Genomic DNA, 22,482 nt, shown 5'->3' on the forward strand with positions numbered 1-22,482 from the left:
ACTTTTATACATCATAGTCTTGGTATCAATTACATCCTTTACTTAAAATTCACAAAATTCTATGTCAATAGCTAGTAAGAGTTTTTTGATTACACACTGTCAAAGTATTACTATACTCTGATTATATGATAGGTCTTTAAAAAAAATCAAGAATAGCCTATGACTAAATCATCATATTAGGAAAAAAAGAGGAACTTAGAGAAATGGAAAGTGAAATGAAACTTACCTTTAGAAAAATTACATCTTTCTGAACTTACATAAGTTTCCCCCCACCCTCCCCCTGATCCCCCCACAAATATCATGATATCTTCTATGGTAGAGAACAAACTATATGTATGTCACATGTGGTACTCTGAAATCAAAGTTACCATCACAATTGTGTTTTATTTATATATACATTTCATTGTATTTTATAAATAATATCCTTACTACAGAGAAAAATAATAGAACACATCCATTGTGAATTAATATAGATTATCAACAGAAACATATAACACTTAATAAATGAATGTCTCATATCTCTGTACTACCGAACACCACTTATTCTTTAAGATCTAAATTAAAAGTTCCCAATCCCCTCCTAATCCCCTCTTAATTTCCTACTGTAAATTGTTTATACTTATTACTGTCAAATTTGCTGGAACTATTCTTCTTAATTTATATTTCACCTCTTAAAAATTGTTTTAAATGTTATTTTAGAAAAATCTATCCATCTTTCTTTTTTCCTGAGTTTTGATATAATTTTTCTTTTAATTTTCCAATATTTTGTTTTGCAAGTCTTATTTTCAACTCTGAAATTCATTTTGACACATGGTGTAATGTAAAAGCTAGCTTAATTTTCCCTAGAAGTGTCTCTTTTTAAAGACTAATTTTCCACACAATCCCTCTTATGTCATATTAAATTCTCATATACAATAGGAAGACTTTTTCTGGCTATTATTTTACTAATCTATTTTTGTGCTGGTATTTCACACTTAATTATTGTTTTTACAGTATGCTTCATATCACGTTTTAGTTTTTGAAGCAAAGAGTTCTTTATTACTCTTATAGGAATTGTTTTATATATGTATTTTAGTATGCTCTCAAGAAAAAAATTCCCATTTGGATTTTATTTGGATTTGTTTTTTGATTGGTATTGCACTAAAATCTTACTATTTTTGTGCAGTTTCAAGAGAATTCATATTTGGATTTGGACTGTTACTGTATTAAAACTATGAAATAATCACGAATAGTGATTTTTAGAATAGTTATTTTTAGAATAGTTATTGCCCATATAAGAACTTAATGTGTTCTTTCAACTATTCAAAACTTCATGTATCTTAATAAGTTTAGTTACATATATCATGGAAATAATTCCTAACTAAATATTAGTTGTTACAATTGTGAATAGTATCTTATATTCTAATTTCTTTATGGCATTATAGAAAAATGGTATCAATCTTGTATTAAGCTCTTTTTTCAAACACTTATTGACTCATTAATCAATGAGCTTCTTTGAGCTTAAGCTTGAGTTAAAATGTTATGTACAAGCTTAAGGAACTTAACAGATTTGTACATAATATTATAACCCCTGTTTCCTAAAGTTTATTTCTGTTTCACTGGCTGTAACTTCTAAAATAGTATTAAACACAGTGGTGTAAGGCACCCTATTTTATGCCTATATTTCATCTCTATGAAAAATGTTGGCTATTTATCTGAAATAAGTTTTTTTTTAAAAAAGACTATCTTGTTAATAGTTTTAAGCATTCGTTGAATCAGCAGCATTTGAAGTCTATCAAATGTCTTTTAGATCTGCGAAAAATAAATTTTTTTTTCAATTTAATCTACTGATATTACATATTATATATGTAAACTGAGTCATCCTCCTCTACCTCAGAAAACCCTCTGTGGCTGTGGTGGATTAACTAATACCCTGATGAATTCTATTAACTAGCATTAAGAATTTCAGGAGTGGGGCAGGAGGTGGGAGCGTGTATTTGTAAGTGAAGGAGCGAGATTGGTAGTTTTATTTACTGTGCTATTTGTTAGGTTTTGGTAAGCCATGTTTCCACCACAGAATGAACTGACAACATTCCTTTTTTCCCTATGTTTCTAGAGAACTATCTGAACATTATCTTCTGAACTTCTAAAAGTACTCAGCAATAAATTCAAGTTAGGAACTTTTGGGGGGTGGAGGGTGGGATGGGGTAGTGCTTTGATAACTCAATTTCTTATTCAGCTGTTGAGACATTCACCTCTCCTACTTGTAAATTTTTATCATTTGCTGCTCCAAATATGCTCTAAGCTAGAGAGCTACAATTCTGCCTAGAAAAGAAAAAAGTAAATGGGTTGTAACTGAGTGCCTATGAGGCTTTTCTAAGAGCTTTATTGCCTGAGTTCTGTGATCTCTCTTCTGACTATTCAGATGGCATTTCTGCTTACCTTTTAGTTCTGGGTTGTACTCTAAGTAGGTTAAATTTGTCACAGAAAACAACTTCAGGTAATTCTATAATTCAAATTATGTTTTTGAGTTACACAGACTCCCTTGTAATTTGTATCAATAATTCGGAAATATAAAACATACAGACTAGCAACTCACTTTATTGACTTCAGCAATTTCTCGCCTCTCTTCACTAGCAAAACGAGGTGGGCCGGCCCGGTCATCATTCTTTGAGCCATCTTCTTCCACGTATGGAATAAGTTGCTGGGAGTGACAGACAAAAGTTAAAAAAGTCAAGCATATGACACACAATTTCCAATTATACTGGTATAGATAATGCATCCGATTAAGATCAATTTTTATACTTTTCTCTTAATAGTACAAAAATACATTTTAATTCAAATGATGGCCTAAAATAAAAGCCTTAGAAGTCTGTCATTTCAGTGCACTCTAACATTAGCTTTTCAGGTTTCTTTTGCAAAATAGTCCTTTTAGCAAAATTAGTTGTCACATATAATTAAGTAATATCCTAATTAAGTAATATCCTACTCAGTCAATCAGCAAATATTTAATTGGCAGATAGTGGGTGAGGAGACACTGCAAAAATAATGACAAATAAGATACAAGTCCTACCCTTAAGAAATTTATAGTTCATTGAGATGGAACAGGCTTTCCTTCATCTATACTAAAAAGAAAGGAACTTCATGGTTGTGTATTATATAAATGTGATTTACTTGCTATCTAGTATCTGTGCAGATTTCTAGATGTCTTTTAGTTGGGAGAAAGTTTTTTTGTAAGAGAAGAAAATTTATATAGCAGTGAAACTTCTAGCAGGATTATAATTAAATACGTATGATTTGTGATGAAGTTTATTTGATGAAGCCTCTTGCGACAGAGACTTCAGGAATTATCTAGTCCTTCCATCTTATATTACCAATGCAGGAACAGGACAGAGGTAAATAACTGGTACAATCAGGAGTCAATCTGGCCAAACTTCTATGAATTCTTGGGACAAATATAAACTTGCCCACATTCACAGCTACTTTCTTCCTTTCCTCTCTCCTAACGCAAGCAGAGTGGTCCTTCCTCCTGAAGACACTTAGTCTCCATTCCTGTGCCCTGATTCCTCTGCCCTCCTGTCTTCATTATTTATTTCCCCCAACCTCACCCTACCATTTTCTTCCTTTTTTATCTAAACATGTTCTCCCATTTGGAGGAAAAAATCCCAAACCCTCAACTCTATCCCTCCTTCCATCTACTGCTTTCTTCCCTTGCTTTTAATAATCTAAGCTTCTTGAAAGATGGATATCCACTTTCTGGCTTCAGTTCCTTATTTCCTGTTTAATCTTCAGCTCACTGTGATATGACTTCTTGTTGCTACCTTTCACAGAAGCTCTGCTCAAATATACCAATAATTAATCTGGTGGACAGTTTTCATTCTTTATTTTCCTTGACTTCTCTGCAGCATCTGTCAATATCAACCACATTTCCCATCTTCCACATCTCTGACCACTTCTTTTCAGGCTGTATTGCAGTTTACTCTTTCACTGCTCACTCTTTACATGCTGATCACTCAAACAAGAAAGCACTGATCACAGGAAACTGTTCCTTATATGTAATGAGAGAACATCCAAACCTTCCCAGCTACCTTTGGTGGCAGAGATATAACTTGTCAACAGGAAAAGGGCACCTATAAAAAATATCATATACCTAATTAACTAAAATATATCTATGATCCAAGATTAAATTAAAAAAATATTTAAAAACTAGAGTGATTCCACTAAGATAATTTAATAATGATAAAAATAGTTATAACCTTTTATCCATAAAGAACTTACATGAAAACCACTTTAAAAGGATTCTACAATACTATTAATATGCCTACTAAAACATCATGCACTGATTTAATTAAAATGAGACACTGGAAGCAATAATAAAAATTGCCACAGACAACTCTCTCCTCCCAACAACAAAAATATACTATCAGCCTGGATGTTAAAGTCTACTAGAAATTATTAACATGAAAAGACAGTAATAATTCTATGCATATATATATATATATCACAATTTCATCTTCTCTGGTCAAAAGCAAAACCAGTGTGTTTCATAATCTGGAAATATGGTGAAAATAGAAGAGAGAAAGGAAAAAATTACAAATGTCCTGAGACTATCTTAGACTCATCCTCCCTCTACCACTAAAACTTGCCTCTACTGGAATGGGATCCATCCCGCCGCAGTTTTCATTGCATTTATCATAGACCAATCTCAGCTTCCTGAAGAGAATAGAGAGTTGGCGAAGATGATCCTGTAGCTTTGCTAACCGGTCTTGATATGTTCCAGTATGGTAAGTGACACCGTTTGGCAGCTTCTCAACAAAAAAACAAAAATATAAGGTAATGAAAATCGAGATTTTTTTTCAGTAAAGCTAGCAAAAAGAAACAATCTTTAAGCAATGCATAAAAGCAAGCTGTTCCTCACAGTTAAGTGCAATTTTAAGAATTTAAGAGTAATACATGTTCATTTATTAATTAGCTCCTTGGCATACTGTAAAGCAGCTCTAGAAAAGACTTTGTGATAAACCTCTCTGATCAGTTGAAATGCTTTCCACCTCTAACTTTTGATTATCTTTATATCACAGCTTTGTATTATAACTTTAAAAAGAATACACAATTTTAATATCACTTACTATTATATAAAGGCAGCAAGCTTCTGAACTCAACCAGAAAGTTAAAAACAAAATACAATTTAAAGGAAAAGAAGAAGAAAAGAAAAAAATTAAGATCAGGACTTTTCAGCAGAAGAAGAGTATGCTGCCACTGTTGCAAAAATAATCTCAAAATACCTTAAATATGATAAGATAATTAAGATACTCAAGGCATGCATTAAAACATAGAGCTGTCACCAGAAGTTTTACTTTAAAACAAAATCAATAGCAGGAGATAGGTGCAAATCAATCTGTACTTGAACATCATTAATAAATTATTACAAGTAACTGCTATGATCATAACTCTGTGTTGGATGCTTATATATTTTTAATTCAGGAATTTTATCAAAAGAAGCCAAAAATATATACTGAAATGACAAAAATCACAGATAAATGGAAAAACTACTACTTATTTAGAACTAAATGCACCTTTTGTGCAGTGCTGAAACTCACAAACAAAATCTTCCTTTCTCTGTACATCTTTACATTATTTTATTCCCACAATTTGAGCTGTGAAATCATCCTGAAATTAGAATTAACAAAATTTGTACCATGTTTTCTAGTATACGAGGTAATTTCATTATAAGCACTCATACATACACTTACCCTGGGGAATAAAGTGACTTAAAACCAAGACCCAAACTACTGTCTGATAGCTAGAAAATCAGTCCAGTCTTTCTAAACCTCAGTTCATCCTTTTTTTCTTTTCTAAACAGATGAGGTAGGAATGCAAAAAAAAAAAAAAAAAAAAAGCCTGATAGAGTGTTCAGAGAAGAAAGAAAACAAGACACACTATCATTACAAGTAGGTAAAACCATAAACACTAAAAAAAGAAAAAAAAGAGTGTAAAGGCCTATACGTAGTTGTTAAAAGGTGTAATAGTTGATAAAAGATGTAATAGGAAGACAGGCTTAATAATTCATTTTCTTTTCTCTCATTTCCAAATTTCCTGTAATATTATGTTTATAAGTTAAGGAGATGGATCTTCTGAAATTCTTTGAAATGAGTTTTATTAGGATTTTTGGAAATTCTCAAGAATTAAAACATCCTGAGGATTATATCTCAAAGAAATGTGATAAAAGTACTAAGGACTGAATTAGTGAAAACAGTTTAAAGGAGAAAAGCATTAAGAATTCACCCCACAATACAACGTAGGATTTCTCATGACCTTTCAATTTATGAACTTTCACAAACATTAACAAATAAGAGAAAAGTTTCAAAGGGTCACTGCTTTCTTGTTTGGGTGGTAATAAGTATAATGATTACATCTTGCATACAGAAGCAGGCTCTACCTTTATTATGGTACTGACTACGTTGAGTACTTTGCCCATATTTTGTACTTAATAAAGACTAGAAGCAACTGGCATTTATATCCCTGTATTTGGTATAGTGCACACACACACAAAGTTTTAAAGTACAGTCTGGATTATTTTACTTTCATGAATTATTTTTTCCATAAATCGACACTTAAAATTCGCTAAGAATTCTGTGTTATGCAAAAGAACTCTTGATAAATCCTTTCATAAAGGAAAACAAAATCCTTCGAAATACAAAGAACCACCCTCCTCAAATTCACCCTCTTAGCAAGTCTGGGTATTAGTTTTCACATAGAGCATCAGCTTCTCAAAGAAGGAAGCAATTAATTCTTCAAAAAATTTACTGTACACTTTTCATGTGTCAGACACTGTTCTAGAATCTGAGGTAGAGCAGTGAACATGAGAGAGACAAGTTTCCTATACTATAGAGTATAAGTTATAATAGTGCCTAGGAGCTCTTGGGATATACTATATAATGTAGATGTTTAGCTAACAAGCTCATCAATAACCATCTCACTAATGAATACTGAATATCTGTAAATAAATATGTGATCATACCGCTAGACACTAAAAAGGCATTCAACTAAATTCAACATCCATTCTTAAAACAAATACAAAACTCTTAATAAAAATTCCCCAACACGATAAAATACATTTATCTCAGTTAAAAAGTCAGCACCGGGCTTCCCGGGTGGTGCAGTGGTTGAGAATCTGCCTGCCAATGCAGGGGACACGGGTTCGAGCCCTGGTCTGGGAGGATCCCACATGCCGCGGAACGGCTAGGCCCATGAGCCACAATTACTGAGCCTGCGCGTCTGGAGCCTGTGCTCCGCAACAAGAGAGGCCGCGATAGTGAGAGGCCCGCGCACCACAATGAAGAGTGGCCCCAGCTCGCTGCAACTAGAGGAAGCCCTCGCACAGAAACGAAGACCCAACACAGCCATAAAAAAAAAAAAAAAAGAATACAAGCAACCTAAACTTCAATTTGAAAAAAAAAAAAGTCAGCACCATGATTAATGTGGAAATATTACAAGCATCTGCACTAAAGTCAGGAACAGAACAGGATGTCTACTAAGACCACTAATACTACCAGTGAACACTGTTCTGGAGGTACTGGCCAATGCAGTCAGAGAAGAAAAAAATGTTGAAATATTAAAAAGCTGTGGTATAATCGTCACTATTTACAAATGATATAAAGTGCTGCTATCAATAAAGGAAGTCAAGAGAGAGATGGGTACAAAATTAATACACAGAAAACCATAGCTCTGCTTTCATATATAAAAACAAAAGAAAATGAGAAAGGAAAAAGACCCCATTTACAACAGCAACAATAAGGATAAAATATCCAGATAAAATATTTGACTTAAAAAATGTCAAGATAAATATGAAAACTTAAAATACTTCACAGAGACACAAAAAAGGATATTTTGTGTTCTTGGTTAATAAGACTCAACATCATACCAATATAAAGTCTCTCTAGGTTAAATCAACCGAATAAAAGCACTAACAGGATTTTCTCAGAACTATTAAGGTGATTCTAAAGTACATGTGGAAAGATAAGCAAGAATAGCCAGGGCAATTTTGAAAAATAAGTGTAAATACTTTATAGAGCCTCAATAAATATAAGAAAGTTTGCCATTACTACATAAAAGAAGGCAGCTAAATGGAATAGAGCATCCATAAATTGATTCGTTTATATGAAGTAGCATCTGAAATCAATGGGGGAGGAAAACAAATTATTCAATCAACCTTTTGGAAGAAGTAAAGTTGGGGCCATGCCTTACACTTCATACTAGGATAAATTCCATACGGATCAAAGTTTAGGTATAAAAATTGAAACAAAACTGAATTTTTCCTGATTTTGGAGTGGGGAAGGACTTCCTAACTTAGACATTGAACCTAAAAAGACTGATAAATTCAGCTACCTTAAAAAAAATATATGTATGGCAAAAGGTAAACAACAGACTGGGGGAAAAATACTTGCAAGTTATATCATACAGAGCAGGTTTTTGTAATATGTAAATAGCCGAATCTTATAAGTTGGGGGAGAGGGTAAAAAAGACCAAAAAAAAAAAAAAAAAGATAGAAAAATCGGCAAATAATATGAACAGGCAGTTAACGGAAAAGGAAACAGAAATGATTCATAAAAATATGAAGAGATGCTGGGACTCATTAAGACTAGGAGAAATGTAAAGTAGATTTTCACCTATCAAATGATCAAAGATCCAGAAATATAATTTGCTGTGTTAGTCACAGCCTGATTGTTGGTCAGGAAATGGTAGCATAAGCTGGTACAACTTCCATGGAGCGCAATTCATCTAATTACAGAAGCACAAAGCCACGTCTAAGAATTATCCTGCAGGTATACTTGAGCATTTATGTAGGAAGGTATTCACTACAGTATAACAGAGATTAGAAGTAATCTAAATGCCCTTCACGAGAGGACTGGCTAAATAAAGCACAGTATGTGCATGCAGTGGATTACTATACTATACACCTTAAAAGGAAAAGGAAGTATTTTCTGTATAGATATGAATAAACTCCAAAATGTACCAAATGAAAAAAGCAAGGTGCAAAATGTGTATAATACACTAGTATTATCTGTGCAAGAAGGGAGGAAATGAAAGAATATACATATACATTTGCTTAAATATGCACAGACTATCTGGAAGGATATACTAGGATAGTAATAAAAATCAATAATAATCATCACCTGTGGAGAGAAGTTAGCTAGCATATAGTGATGGGAGAGGGTTCACTGCAATGTCCTTTTTTATTTCTGAATTCTGAATGTATTATATGTTCAAAACAATTTTTTTTTAAGATTTAAAGCATAACAAATAGAACAAAAGCAATACGTTCTTATGCAGGGAATCTTAATCTGGGATCTTGCGATCTTTGGGGAGACATCTGTTAACCCCCTGAAATTTTATTCAAAATGTTTACATGTGCATTTTTCTCAGAAGAGAGTCCATAGTTATCATTAGATTTTCAAGAGGCTAAAGGACAACTAATAAAGAACCATTTCTCTAAAACAAATGCTCAGAAATAACCTCAGCAGTTGATATTTATGGCACTTCATCCTTCTAGATTAATAATATAGAAGATAATTTTAAAAATTTGAATACTTAAAAAAATGCATTAATAAACAGCTTATATTAGTCTCATTTGTACCACTTCTTTCAGCTTTTTATAAATGAAGGAGCATGTTGTTGCTTCATTTTCAGCCAATTATGATATGGCCCACAGGGTCTTAGAGGAGTTAAATCACATAATTCACAATATAAGAAGCACAAAGAAATAACTATTGTAGTCCCTTACAAATTGGTTTTGAATATATGTGCACATGTAATCTAGTTATTAATAATACTTTTTTGAAAGAGTTCAGTTCTTTCATTGTTGGTTATGGATGTGTATTATATCTCTGTTAATAGTACAAATTGTTTGACAGCAAGTTAGTATTATAAAGAGGTTAGTAGGATGAGCTACCAGTCATGTGTAATGTTGGGTAAAGTCTTCTCTTTTTAAGCCTCAGTTTCCTTAACTGTAAAATCAGGATAAAAATACTACTTAGAACTGTTCTTATAACACTATACCTGACCAAGGAAAGTACTTGATAAATGTAAGCTATTAGCTCTACTAGTCCAATACAGCAGGTTGAAAATAAAGAAATATTTGCTAAATTCTGAGATCATTTAACCCATACTTTAATCATCTTATATATTAATCTATTAATTTTTAAAACAATAGCCAAAGATTTCATATCTTCTCTTGGATTCCCTTTGTATTTTATTTCACACTGGCTTTACTGACATGGTCTTAAAAGATTTCCATACAACTGTATTACTTCTAGAATCAAGAGGAAAAAAAAAACTCAACCATTAAAAAAAAAAAAAAAGGCAATAAAACATTCTTTAGTGCACCAATTGAAATAAGAGTTCTAAGAGTCTGAGGGCCTGGTTTCAAATTTACCCTACACTGACTAGATTTGGACAAGTCACTTCACCTCTGAGAATCATAGAATCCTCATCCATAAAACAAGAATGATACCCACATCACATAGTAGTAAAGATAAGCATTAAAAATGGGTTAGCAAATGGTGCTGGAATAATTGGATATCCAAATGCAAAAAAAAAAAAAAAAAAACCACTCAGATCCATATCTATCATTATATAAAAAAATTAACTCCATGCGGATCATAGACCTCAATGTAAAACCTAGAACTATAAAACTTCCAGAAGAAAACATAGGAAATCTTTGCCACCTTGGGTTAGACAAAGATTTCTTAGATATGGCACCAAAAGCAAAATCTGTAAAAGAACAAATAAATTGGATTCCATCAAAATTTAAAATATCTGTTCTTCAAAAGGCAATGTGAAGAGAATGAAAAGACAAGCCACAGACTGCGAGACAAAACAAAAAGACATACAATGCAGAAAAAAAAACAAAAGACATACAATAACAAGTGCTGGCAAGAATGAGGAGTAACTAGAAGGCTCAAGCACTGCTGATGAAAATGTGAAATGGTGCAGCCACTTTGGAAAAGTTTCTTAAAATGTTAAACAGACATTTCCCTTATAACCCAGCAATTCCACTCCCAGGCATCTATCTACTCAAGAGAAATGAAACACATGTTCACACAAACATTTGTAGCTGAACACTCATAGCAGTATTATTTATAATAGCTCCAAAGTGGATACAACACAAATGTCCATCAACAGATGAACAGATACGCTAATTGTGTTATATTCATACGGTAGAACACATTGTTCAGCAATGAAGAGGAAGGAACTACTGATATATGCTGAGCGAAAGGAGCCACACCACCTGCCCGCACCAAAAATCATAGTGTATGTTACATGAAACTCTATAAAATGCAAACTAATTTACGGTGCCAGAAAGCAAAGCAGAGATTGGCTGTGGATGGAAGGCCAGAAGTAAAGATTTAAAAGGGGCACGAGGAAACTTTGTGGGGTGATGGATGGTTTCACAAGTACACATGTGTCAAAACTTTAAATGCATTGTACTGTACGTCAATTATAGCAAAATAAAGCAGTTTAACAAAATGCTTAGCAGAATCTGAATTCAACACCTTGGACCCTCAAAAAGTATTCTGTGGGAAAATACGAGATTAAAATAATCCCAAGAGCATGGCGGAGTGAGACTCTCCTCTACCTTGAAAGATACAAGAGTTCGCCTAGAAACCTGAGAACCCTGTAGAATCTAGAAAATGTGGCTTCAATCTTCCAGAAATCCGCCATGGAAAACATCACCTCCACATCTTGGGGACAGACACATTACTGGGGAACGCTTCTGAATGTAAATGGGGGCGACCACATACTCGAGGTTTGGCCAGGGCAGCCGCGTCGACGCCCAGGGGCCCCACGTAACAAACTAGCAGCCCCTTCCCTCGCAGGAACATCCCGCTTTCTCCACGCACGGCCATGAGCGGAGCCCTCCTTCCTTCCCACCTGCATGTTCCTCAGGAGCTGGAAGATCTCCATGGTGCGGTACACGATGTCCTGGACCGTCTCCTGCCCGATCCGGCAGAGCGATGCGGTGTTGACCTCCCGGGCCGCCTGCTGGGCCTGGGGCCCGGCGAAGGGCCCGGGCGCCATCCCCGACGCCGCCAACGGAGGGGTGGACATGGCGTGGCAGCGGCGTCAGGTCAGCAGGGCTGCAGAGTAGGCGTCAAGGCGTCCGCCCGACGCTCGGCGGTAGCTGGCCTCGGCGCGAGCAGAAGCTTCTAAGACTCGGGCTGTCTGATTTAAACACAGCTGCCGCGACTTCCGCCACCGTGACGTAACACGTCATCAAACGTCACGGGGACTGCGCCCTCGGCGGGGTCCCTGGGAACCTGTGTCAGCGCAAGGTCGGCCGGGATTGGACTGGCCGCCCGGGCGGGGCGGGACGGACGGGTTGAGTAGCCAATCACCGGCTGTACTCTAGCCAGAGGGGGCGGAGCGCGTGGTGGAAGGCAGGTGTGCTTTCCCACCACTTCGTTTCCCAGTCTCAGCCAGTGGTTAGAATTCTTGATAGAACGCTTACTTCGTCTTAATTTCCTTGCTGATAATTTTTTTTTTAATAACAAGCGTACGAAGTTTGTAGTAGTATTGTCCTTTCACAACTAGAAGGCAGGCCCAGAGGGGCTAGTTTGACATGTTCAGTCGCATACAGCTTGCAACTGATAACCTGCGATTTGAGTTTTTGATCTTCATGCTTCACTGTGACCTGACACCAACTCCCCATTTGTTGTTGGTCCCTGCTGAAAAGTTGGTTTATTCGGGAAGCTCTCCCGATCACCGGAAGTATAAAATTAACACTTCTGTCTCACATACACTATCCCCCCACCCCCTTCCCCTTTCTGACTTCGGCACTATGTTGTATACAATTTTCAGTTTGTTTACATTCTGACTTCTCCTCGCCTTATTCACACACACTAGAATGCAAACTTTGTAAAAACAGAGACTATGTTTTATTCGCTTACTGTATTCTCAATGCTTAGTGATTGGCACATAGAAGGTGCTCGATAAATACATGTTATGACATTATAAATGTAAGAAAAATTAGAATAAAGCCATTCTCTCTCCTACCTCTTCCTGTCCATTTCCAAAGGAGGGGGAAAGTCCAGAATGTGAAAACTGGTGATAGGCACTAAATTACTGTGTTTTAAATAGTATCTGAACACTCCATTGGTGAGGACTTAACAGGAAAATGTTATTAAAAATGACATAGGAGCCATTGTGGAGATTTTAAGCATAGTGATTTACAGCTGTTTAGTGAGCAATTGCCATTTGACAAATATTTACTGAGCACCTACTATGTGATGGATGCTAGAAGTGGAGATAGAGTAGTGGACAAGTCAGACAAAAACTCTGCTCTCCTGGGACAGACCACTAAATATTGTGATGAGTGTCTAGAAGCAAAAGTTCAAGGTCCTAATATCTAGGTGCTAACAATTTAGGGGATCAGGGACAATCTGAAGGGAATAAGTTGGGCCCTGATGGTGAATGGCAGAGGGTGCAGAACACTGGAACCTCTTCTGTGAGGGGATAACGGGGCAAGGGTACCTCCAGATGCTTCCAGGGTCAGAAGCTTAGCATCAGGGTGTGTCAGGAAATAAGGCTGAAGAGAGGCAAACCTTGGAGGACCTTCTAAGACATGTCAAGCAGTTTGGGCTTTATTCTGAGTGAAAGAGCAAGGCATTGAAGAGTTTCAGGAGACAGGAATAATTGCCAGAAATATTCAGCTTAGAAGGTTTATTGTGGCTGCTAAATGGAGAATGGTGAGTATGTACTGTCTCCTTGTTCCCTCCCAAAGGAAGATGATAATGATGGTGATGGTCTGTATTAGAGAAATAGTACAGTGGGTAACTTTGAATAAGTATTTGGTAAGTAGTATCTGGAGAACTTGATGTTGACTGGATTGGGAGTGTGAGGAGAAGAAGAAGAAGATGGCACATGTTTCTGCCTTGAACAAACAGCTGATGTTTATGCCATTTACCAAGGTAGAGTATACTGAAGAAAAACATGTTTCAGTGAAATTATGACTGGTATCAGTTTCCTATTGCTGCTCTAACAAATCACCACAAACGTAGTGACTTAAAACAACACGAGTCAATGCAATCCCTATCAAATTACCAATGACATTTTTTTTTTACAGAACTAGAACAAAAAATCTTAAAATTTGTATGGAGACACAAAAGACTCCGAATAGCCAAAGCAATCTTGAGGGAAAAAAAACGGAGCTGGAGGAATCAGGCTCCCAGACTTCAGACTGTACTACAGAGCTACAGTAATCAAGACAATATGGTACTGGCACAAAAACAGAAATATAGATCAATGGAACAGGATACAAAGCCCAGAGATAAACCCATGCACCTATGATCAACTAATCTATGACAAAGGAGGCAAGGATATACAATGGAGAAAAGACAGTCTCTTCAATAAGTGGTGTTGGGAAAACTGGACAGCTACATGTAAAAGAAAGAAATTAGAACACTCCCTAACACCATACACAAAAATAAACTCAAAATGGATTAAAGACCTAAATGTAAGACTGGACACTGTAAAACTCTTAGAGGAAAACATAGCAAGAACACTCTGACATAAATCACAGCAAGATCTTTTTTGACCCATCTGCTAGAGTAATGGAAAAAAAAAAAAAGGGACCTAATGAAATTTAAAGCTTTTGCACAGCAAAGGAAACTATAAACAAGATGAAAAGACAACCCTCAGAATGGGAGAAAATATTTGCAAATGAATCAGCAGACAAAGGATTAAGCTCCAAAATATATAAACAGCTCATGCAGCTCAGTATTAAAAAAAGAAACAACCCAATCCAAAAATGGGCAGAAGACCTAGATAGACATTTCTCCAAAGAAGACATACAGATGGCCAAGAGGCACATGAAAAACTGTTCAACATCACTAATAATTAGAGAAATGCAAATCAAAACTACAATGAGGTATCACCTCACACCAGTTAGAATGGGCATCATCAGAAAATCTACAAACAACAAATGCTGGAGAGGGTGTGGAGAAAAGGGACCCCTCTTGCATTGTTGGTGGGAATGTAAATTGATACAGACGCTATGGAGAAGAGTATGGAGGTTCCTTAAAAAATGAAAAATAGACTTACCATATGACCCAGCAATCCCACTACTGGGCATGTACCCAGAGAAAACCATAATTCAAAAAGACACATGCACCCCAATTGTTCATTGTAGCACTATGTACAATAGCCAGGTCATGGAAGCAACCTAAATGTCCATTGACAGACGAATGGATAAAGAAGATGTGGTACATATATACAATGGAATATTAGCCATAAAAAAAAATGAAATTGAGTTATTTGTAGTGAGGTGGATGGACCTAGAGTCTGTCATACAGAGTAAGTCAGAGAGAGAAAAACAAATACTGTATGCTAACGCATATATATGGAATCTAAAAACAAAAAAAAATGGTACCGATGAACCTAGTGGCAAGACAGGAATAAAGATGCAGACGTAGAGAATGGACTTAAGGACATGGGTGTGGGGGGAAGCTGGGACGAAGTGAGAGAGTAGCATTGACATACATACACTCCCAAATGTGAAACAGATAGCTAGTGGGAAGCAGCTGCATAGCACAGGGAGATCAGCTCGGTGCTTTGTGACCACCTAGAGGGGTGGGATAGGGAGGGTAGGAGGGAGGCTCAAGAGGGAGGGGGTATGGGGAAAAAAAATAAATGCATGAATTAAATCACTACTTCACACCAAAGAGTGGTTCCTCCCCCAGGTTTAGAGAATTTGTATGCCCTGGTCAACTGTTTTGGGTATTTAAGCGCTTAATGTCTTTTTTCCTTAAGTGTCACAGTTATCGCCAACCAAAGTCTGCTATTCAGGCACACTTAGCCAGGATCAGGAGATATTTGTAAACACCGTCAATGAGAGCACGAGGCTTTAAAGAGACAAACATGTTTTGGGATGAAAAGGCTCAAACTGTATATGAATTTGCCTATTGTTTGTGGTTGATTGTCTCACAACCACATGTCCTGATGCTGGTTGTTCCTTTTTTGGGCTAGAAGTAAATATTCTACTCCTCCTTTTCAAGTTTTATGGTCATCAAACAAACTAGTAAAAACTAGCTATAAGGGCTTTGTGATCATTGATACTTCAAGGTGAGTAGTAAATGAGGCAGAATAAAGTGAATAATTCACCTGCCAGAATTTTCTGTACTCTTGTCTACTACGACTTCTCTTGAAGTTTTTTTGTTTCAAACTTTTTCATAGAGTACTGGATGGAAAGCCTTCTGCATTGCTGTTAATGGTCTAAAGCATGGTCTTCAGATTTCTTAATACATTAGAAGATTGGATACTTGTTTAAAAATACCAGTATTGACTACATTCACCCTGCCTCAAACGCATAACATCTAGTGCTTCAGTATCTAACGGGATGCCTGGAAAACTATTTAAAATTACACCTTTTTTTCCCTCTCTCTTACTCTTTCTTCCCTTGGCCTCTCACTTCCATTTGTATGTTGATATAATTTCTTTCCCCCACCTCCCACCTTACCCTATTGAGAACTTCTGATCTAAACAACAGAGCCCTTTGTCAGTTGCTTTAGCGAGAATCATCTTACAACCAATTTTGTTTAGTTAGGATGATGATGTAAAGTGAAAAATACCTACATTTAAAAATATTTACACACATTCTGAGGGGCAAAAAAATAAAGGTATGGTAAGTCAAGGCATTTCTCTTAGGGGGACATCATGTACAGCCTGAATTTTGAGCAGATTTTTGAGAGAGGAGTAACAGGTAATGGTGCAGCAGCAGAGGAGGGAGGCATCTCGTGTATTGGCAGAGGATGAAACAGACAAATCAGGGGTGAGAAATCACAAATCTTCAGGATAGAAATAATGTTGGAAGAAAGTACTTGCTTGTCACTGGCCAAATTCTCGGAAAGGACCAATTACGAGAAACAGCTCCTACTTTCATTCACTCTTTCCCAAGGTCAGAGAGGTGATTGTGGGATGAGACTGGGTCTAGGATCAGTCAATCAGTCTCCCCCCTGCCCCCCACCTTCTTTCTCTCCCTTAGGCTAACCCTCCCACAGTGCAGTGTCCTCACTTCCTCTCCCTCAGGCGCTGCCCCTACCCTGCCTGGGACTGGCAGATGATACAAGAGAAAGGCAAAGCTAAAGCATATTCTGTGATCTAGCTTTACCAAGAATGAGGCTGATATTTTACCTTCATCCCTTTGATTTTTCTGTACGTATTTCTCATCACATCTGATCTGCTAGGTTAAAAGAAAGGCAATATTATGGCCTTTAGATCTCAACGTATGGTCTAATTGCAAAAGAAGTAGAGAATTAAGATAAATCCCCTGTCTTCCTGAAACTCCTTTCATCGTGTTAGTCTCTGTTTATGTCCTTCCTATGATTCCAATCATCTCCATAAAAAGTCTCGGTTTCTCTGACTTCTCAAGGCCTCCCATTGTTTTACTTCTATTCTACTTGAGCAACCTTATTTCTCACTGTCTTGAGCAGATCAATCATGGACCTTGCCATCTCAGGGTCCTTTCTAAAGGAAACTGCTCTTCCTACTTAGGTGGCAGTCTTAGGTAGCCATTTCTGTACCATATGACTCCTCGTCCATCCTAATACTAGGGATGGGCATGTGACCCAAGGGCAACCAACTTATAAACTGGCCAGCAATGTATCGCTGGCTTTGTATGCAAAGCTCTGCCCAAACAAGGATGAAGGTAATCAAGTGGGATGATCAGAAAGTGTTTCTCAGGACTTTGAAGGGGAAAGAAAGAGTGAATCAGGCGATAGTCAAAGGGAGCAGGATGGTTGGGAGCTTGAGGAGAAGTGAACCCAAAGACACGTAGAGACTGAGAGGCTGGTGGTGTTGGGAGGGGTGATTGGAGGAAGCTTATGCTTCAGGACCATACAACCTCAGGTACCATCTTTCTACTGTAATTTATTTGACCTCAGAGGGCATGCTTTTTTTTACACAAGTTGCTCACAAATTTGCACATGAAATCTGGACTCCTGGACATGTCTGGTGGGGTCCTGCGTATTCTGTCCATGTTCTACCTTTTCTCAGCTCTTGCCTCTCTTGCACCCATGCACTGTTCATTGTCACATTGTCCTTGAAGCTTTTCAAAGGTACCAAGTACTTTCTGTCCTCTGAGTTTTCATACAAGTTCTTCTCTCTCTGTGGATTGCTTTAACCCATCCCACTCACTCCCAACCCTTTTATTTCTCTGCTGGCTTCCCTTCATTTAAATCCCAGGTGAAATGTGGCTTCCTTGGACCCTCCCAACTGAAATATGATCCCTCTTTTATTCATAGTACTTCCTGTTCCATCCTTTCATAGCACTAACCATATTTTGCAATTATATATATATTTTTTAACATCTTTATTGGAGTATAATTGCTTTACAATGGTGTGTTAGTTTCTGCTTTATAACAAAGTGAATCAGCTATACATATACATATATCCCCATATCCCCTCCCTCTTGCGTCTCCCTCCCACCGCCCCTATCTCACCCCTCTAGGTGGTCACAAGGCACTGAGCTGATCTCCCTTTGCTATGCAGCTGCTTCCCACTAGCTATCTATTTTACATTTGGTAGTATATATAAGTCCATGCCACTCTCTCACTTCGTCCCAGCTTACCCGTCCCCCTCCCCCTCCCCGTGTCTTCAAGTCCATTGTCTACGTCTGCGTCTTTATGCAATTAAATTTTTATTTGCACATTTATTTATTTGATGACTGCTCCTTCTAGTAGTCTGTAAACAACATATGGGGTAAGGAGTATATGCATATTTGTTCACCACTGTGTTCTTAGCATTTAGCTCAGTGCCTAGGACATTGTAGATTTTTAATAGCCAATGCATGAAGGAAGGAAGGAAGGAAGTATATTAAATGGTTCCCTTACTTCTCATTCCCATCTACTTTTCTCAAGTCCAGACATAAGATCCTTCACTCCTTTCTCTATCTCAGTGCTTCTTTTTTCTCCTATCTTTTAATTACATTTATAGTTTAACCACTACAAGCACATTTGACGTTTATTATTATATCATCTGTTATTCCTTAATTGTTTTATGCATGCTTGGTTAATTTATCCACTGATGAAAGCAGAGAGTGTCTCATGCCATGTATCCCCTCCTTCCACAAAGTGCCAGCACAGTACCAGACACGTTATGAAATTTAATAAATAGTTGACAGCCTAAAACAAGTCCCTTTCAGTGAATGCACCAAAAGATGGAGATGTGGGGTGCTATGAAGTTCTAGAGACTTACTTTTAAGTCTCACACATTAGGAAAAAAAGCTCTTCAGGAGAAGGAACTGTAGTTTCCATCATCATTGTCCTCATGACTGAGAATTAAAGGCCCACAGATGCAGAGCTCTAGAGTAAGCACAGGGGAAGTTTTAAAGTCCATTTACAAACATAGTCCTAATATGTTTTTCAGTTAAAACTTAAACAGACAACTGAGACCTGCTTAATGCTTTGAATATTAATAATCAGATTCTTTGGTTACCTTTGCGTGAACAAAGTTATAAATGGTGAGAAAGCCCTGCTGATTCATCTAAAAATTAGACTTTAACATTTACTAGCATAAAATTATTTTTTTTATGTATACTGCAATTTTATTTCAATTGCACAAAGCATGTAGGAAATTTAAATGAAACAGTCCGGTAAAAATAGCAGAGAACCCAAAAAATCTAAAAAAGGAAGTACACCTAAAGCATGAGCATTCAACATTCATTAAGTATTTCTTTTAGTTCTACTTTTTGGACCTAGCTACCTTAATTAGTAAAAATTTTACTGTTTCATCTTTATCTCATCTCCATATCTAGCTTACAGAAGTCTTAGAGAGTAAACACCATATCCTCTTTTTTTCAAGCAAGTAGTGTTTATTAATTTAGTTTCACTTATTATTAAAATAAAACTTATATACAATAAACTGCACATATTTCAAATGTACAATTTGATGAGTTTCGACATATGTTTACACCCCAAAACTACCACAATCAAGGTACTGAACATTTCTGACACCTCCAAAATTTCTCTGTGCCCTTGTACCTCATGCCTCACTTTATTCCTTGTGTTATGCAATCACTGATCTATTTCTATCATTATAGGTAAAATTTCATTTTATAGGCTTTTATAAAAATGTAAACATACAGTACATGCACTTTTTGTTGCCTCGATTCTTTTATTAAATATAATAATTTTGAAAGTCATTCCATGTGGATGCAAATTTTAGTAGGTGGTGCCTTTTGGCTGTTGAATACTATTCCATTGTATGGTCATACCATATTTTATCTGTTCACAGCTGATGGATATTTGCATTATTTCCACTTTTAGAATATTACAAATGAAGCTGCTACGATCATTTTGTAAACATGTTTTCATATGGAATTGGGTAATAGTGTAATCACTGGGTTATACATGGTGTATGTTTAAATTTTTAAAAATCTGCTAAAATGTTTTCCAAAGCATTTGTACAATTTTACATTCCTACCAGCAGTTTATGAGGACATATCACCCCCAACACTTGGTATTATCTGTGTTTTTAATCCTGGCTCTTTTGAAAAGTGCTTAATTTAGGTATATCATTGTTTAATTGTTTTCTCTTTATGACAAATGATGATGAACATTTTTTTCCATGTGCTTATTATGCATCTGTGTATCTTCTTTTGTGAAATGTCTGTCAAATCTTTTGCTGATTTGTAAACTGGCAAGTTGGTAGAGTTCTTTATATATTCTGGATTCAAGTCCTTTGCTCGAAGTAATTTTCAGATTTTAGCTTCTTGTGGTGGAATTTTAGGTCATTGAGAATGTGTTGTATTTTTCTGGTTCTTTGTATTTTGAGACATTTTGGATTCTATCATGGGCATTCTGAAAGTTTTGATGTATAGACTCTGGGTTCTATTATATTCCTCTGAGAAATTTTGTTGACGTTTCCTTTTTCACCATCAATTAACCTGGTACGACATAAGCTATAACTCTTTTATTGCTTTCTGTGGACAGTCATCTAAATGTTAGTTCAATTCTTTAAGCCATTGCTGTAGTGCTTTAAATCTGTCCCACATATGCATGGTAACAGGGTCAACCTTAACCTTTTAAAAAAGTTCTCATGCATAGAATTAGGGGACTTACTCCTCTGGCTTTCTCCCTCTGGGATTCTCTTCCCACTCTCCAGCAGTGGCTGTTGTCCAGGCTCTTTCCTTGGTTCTTCCAGCAAGATGGTGGGGCTTCTCTTATAGTTTTAGCTTCCTGAGTTGCAATAAACTCTGTTACTGCAGCCCAACTTTGGGGCAAAGCCATAGGAAAACACAAAACTCACCCCCATGCTTGTTGCTGCTCCAGATTTCTAGTTCCCTCCATAATCTGCCTGCTTTTGTTTACTCTTCAAAATCTTCAGGTTTAAGTGTTTTTTTCCAGAGTCTATAATTGTTATAAGTGGGAGGACTGGTCTGTAAGGGAGTTACACCACCATACCGGAAGGGGAACTCCACCATATATTCTGTTATCTCTTTTATTCCTTGCTGCAATCTCTTTAGAGCCAGAGCAGGAGCTTAGAGATCAGGTCACCATTTTTCTTTCTGCTTCTACATGAGTATACATAGCCAAGACAATTGAAAGGGCATACAGGAGACAAACAGAAGTTGGGAGGTTGGGGACGTGGCTGAGGGAGAGATCAGAAGTGTCAAAGTTTTCCTAAGCATCGCAAAATAGATATTTTGGATCATAGTTTAGAAGTAGTGGAGCACAAATCCTTTTCTTTCTGTTACCAAAGCCCTGTCCCTTTCCCTTCATCACCCTGCTTCTCAAGCTTCAATTCTGTGCTAGTGTCTCTGCCTCTCCATGTTATTCTGACATGGCATCATTTTCTTTTGTTGACTTAGGGAGCTGTTGATCCCTCCCAGAGGGGTTACCATCTATGCACCGTATGTCCAGATCTAAACAAAAATTGGGAGCTGAAAGGAAATTCTGTATTTGCATTACAAAGGGAAGGCCAGTCTCATTTCCCTTTTTTTATCAAAAAGTGCACTCCAGGTATTTGCTCACACAAGCCTTCAATAAATGCTTGTTGAAATGAATTGAGTCCTTGGAAAAGCGTTTAGGGAGATTAAGTGAATCACGGAAATAACCATGACAGTACAAAATCATATACAACTTAAGATCTATTAGCACCTTCAACTGTGCCTTAACACATACATTGTAACAACTTGAAACTCATTAACAGCTTGTTCTCTGTCTTGTATGATCAATGGTTTGCTTTTCACTTACAAGATTTTTTTTCTTGCTCTGCTTCACAAAAGAAGAGATGAGGACTAATGGATAAACATACCAAAATCAGGGAAGTTTTATGCATTCTTAAGAAGTTTCTTAACATTTCTTAACATCTTTCAGAGTTAAAAACATAGGGGTTTATGTCCAGGAGTTCTTTTCTTTCCCTAACGTTATCATTCTGTTTGTGTCTGTGAACCCGGTTATTTCTGAAGAGGCTAGGGATTTTTCTTTCTATGACTCATTCATTGTTCAT

General features: G+C 36.7%; 1 protein-coding gene across 7 annotated transcripts in view; it reads right to left on the reverse strand.

The window, feature by feature from the left end:
- The window catches only part of MED30 (mediator complex subunit 30), a 42,575-nt gene extending 30,330 nt beyond the window's left edge, over positions 1–12,245 (reverse strand). For all 7 annotated transcript variants that reach the window (XR_005017068.1, XR_005017069.1, XM_036830687.1 and 4 more), the window contains exons 1-3: positions 11,911–12,245; positions 4,626–4,784; positions 2,579–2,683 (exon numbers count right to left, since the gene is read on the reverse strand). Coding sequence is in view for 5 of the 7 variants with exons in the window: in XM_036830687.1 (XP_036686582.1) it covers positions 2,579–2,683; positions 4,626–4,784; positions 11,911–12,087 (441 nt within the window). In the remaining 2 variants the exon portion in view is untranslated. The remainder of the gene's footprint in view (positions 1–2,578; positions 2,684–4,625; positions 4,785–11,910) is intronic.
- Positions 12,246–22,482: the final 10,237 nt, after the last annotated feature.

This window comes from Balaenoptera musculus, chromosome 17 (genome assembly GCF_009873245.2).
Source record: "Balaenoptera musculus isolate JJ_BM4_2016_0621 chromosome 17, mBalMus1.pri.v3, whole genome shotgun sequence".
Taxonomy (NCBI): Eukaryota; Metazoa; Chordata; class Mammalia; order Artiodactyla; family Balaenopteridae; genus Balaenoptera; species Balaenoptera musculus.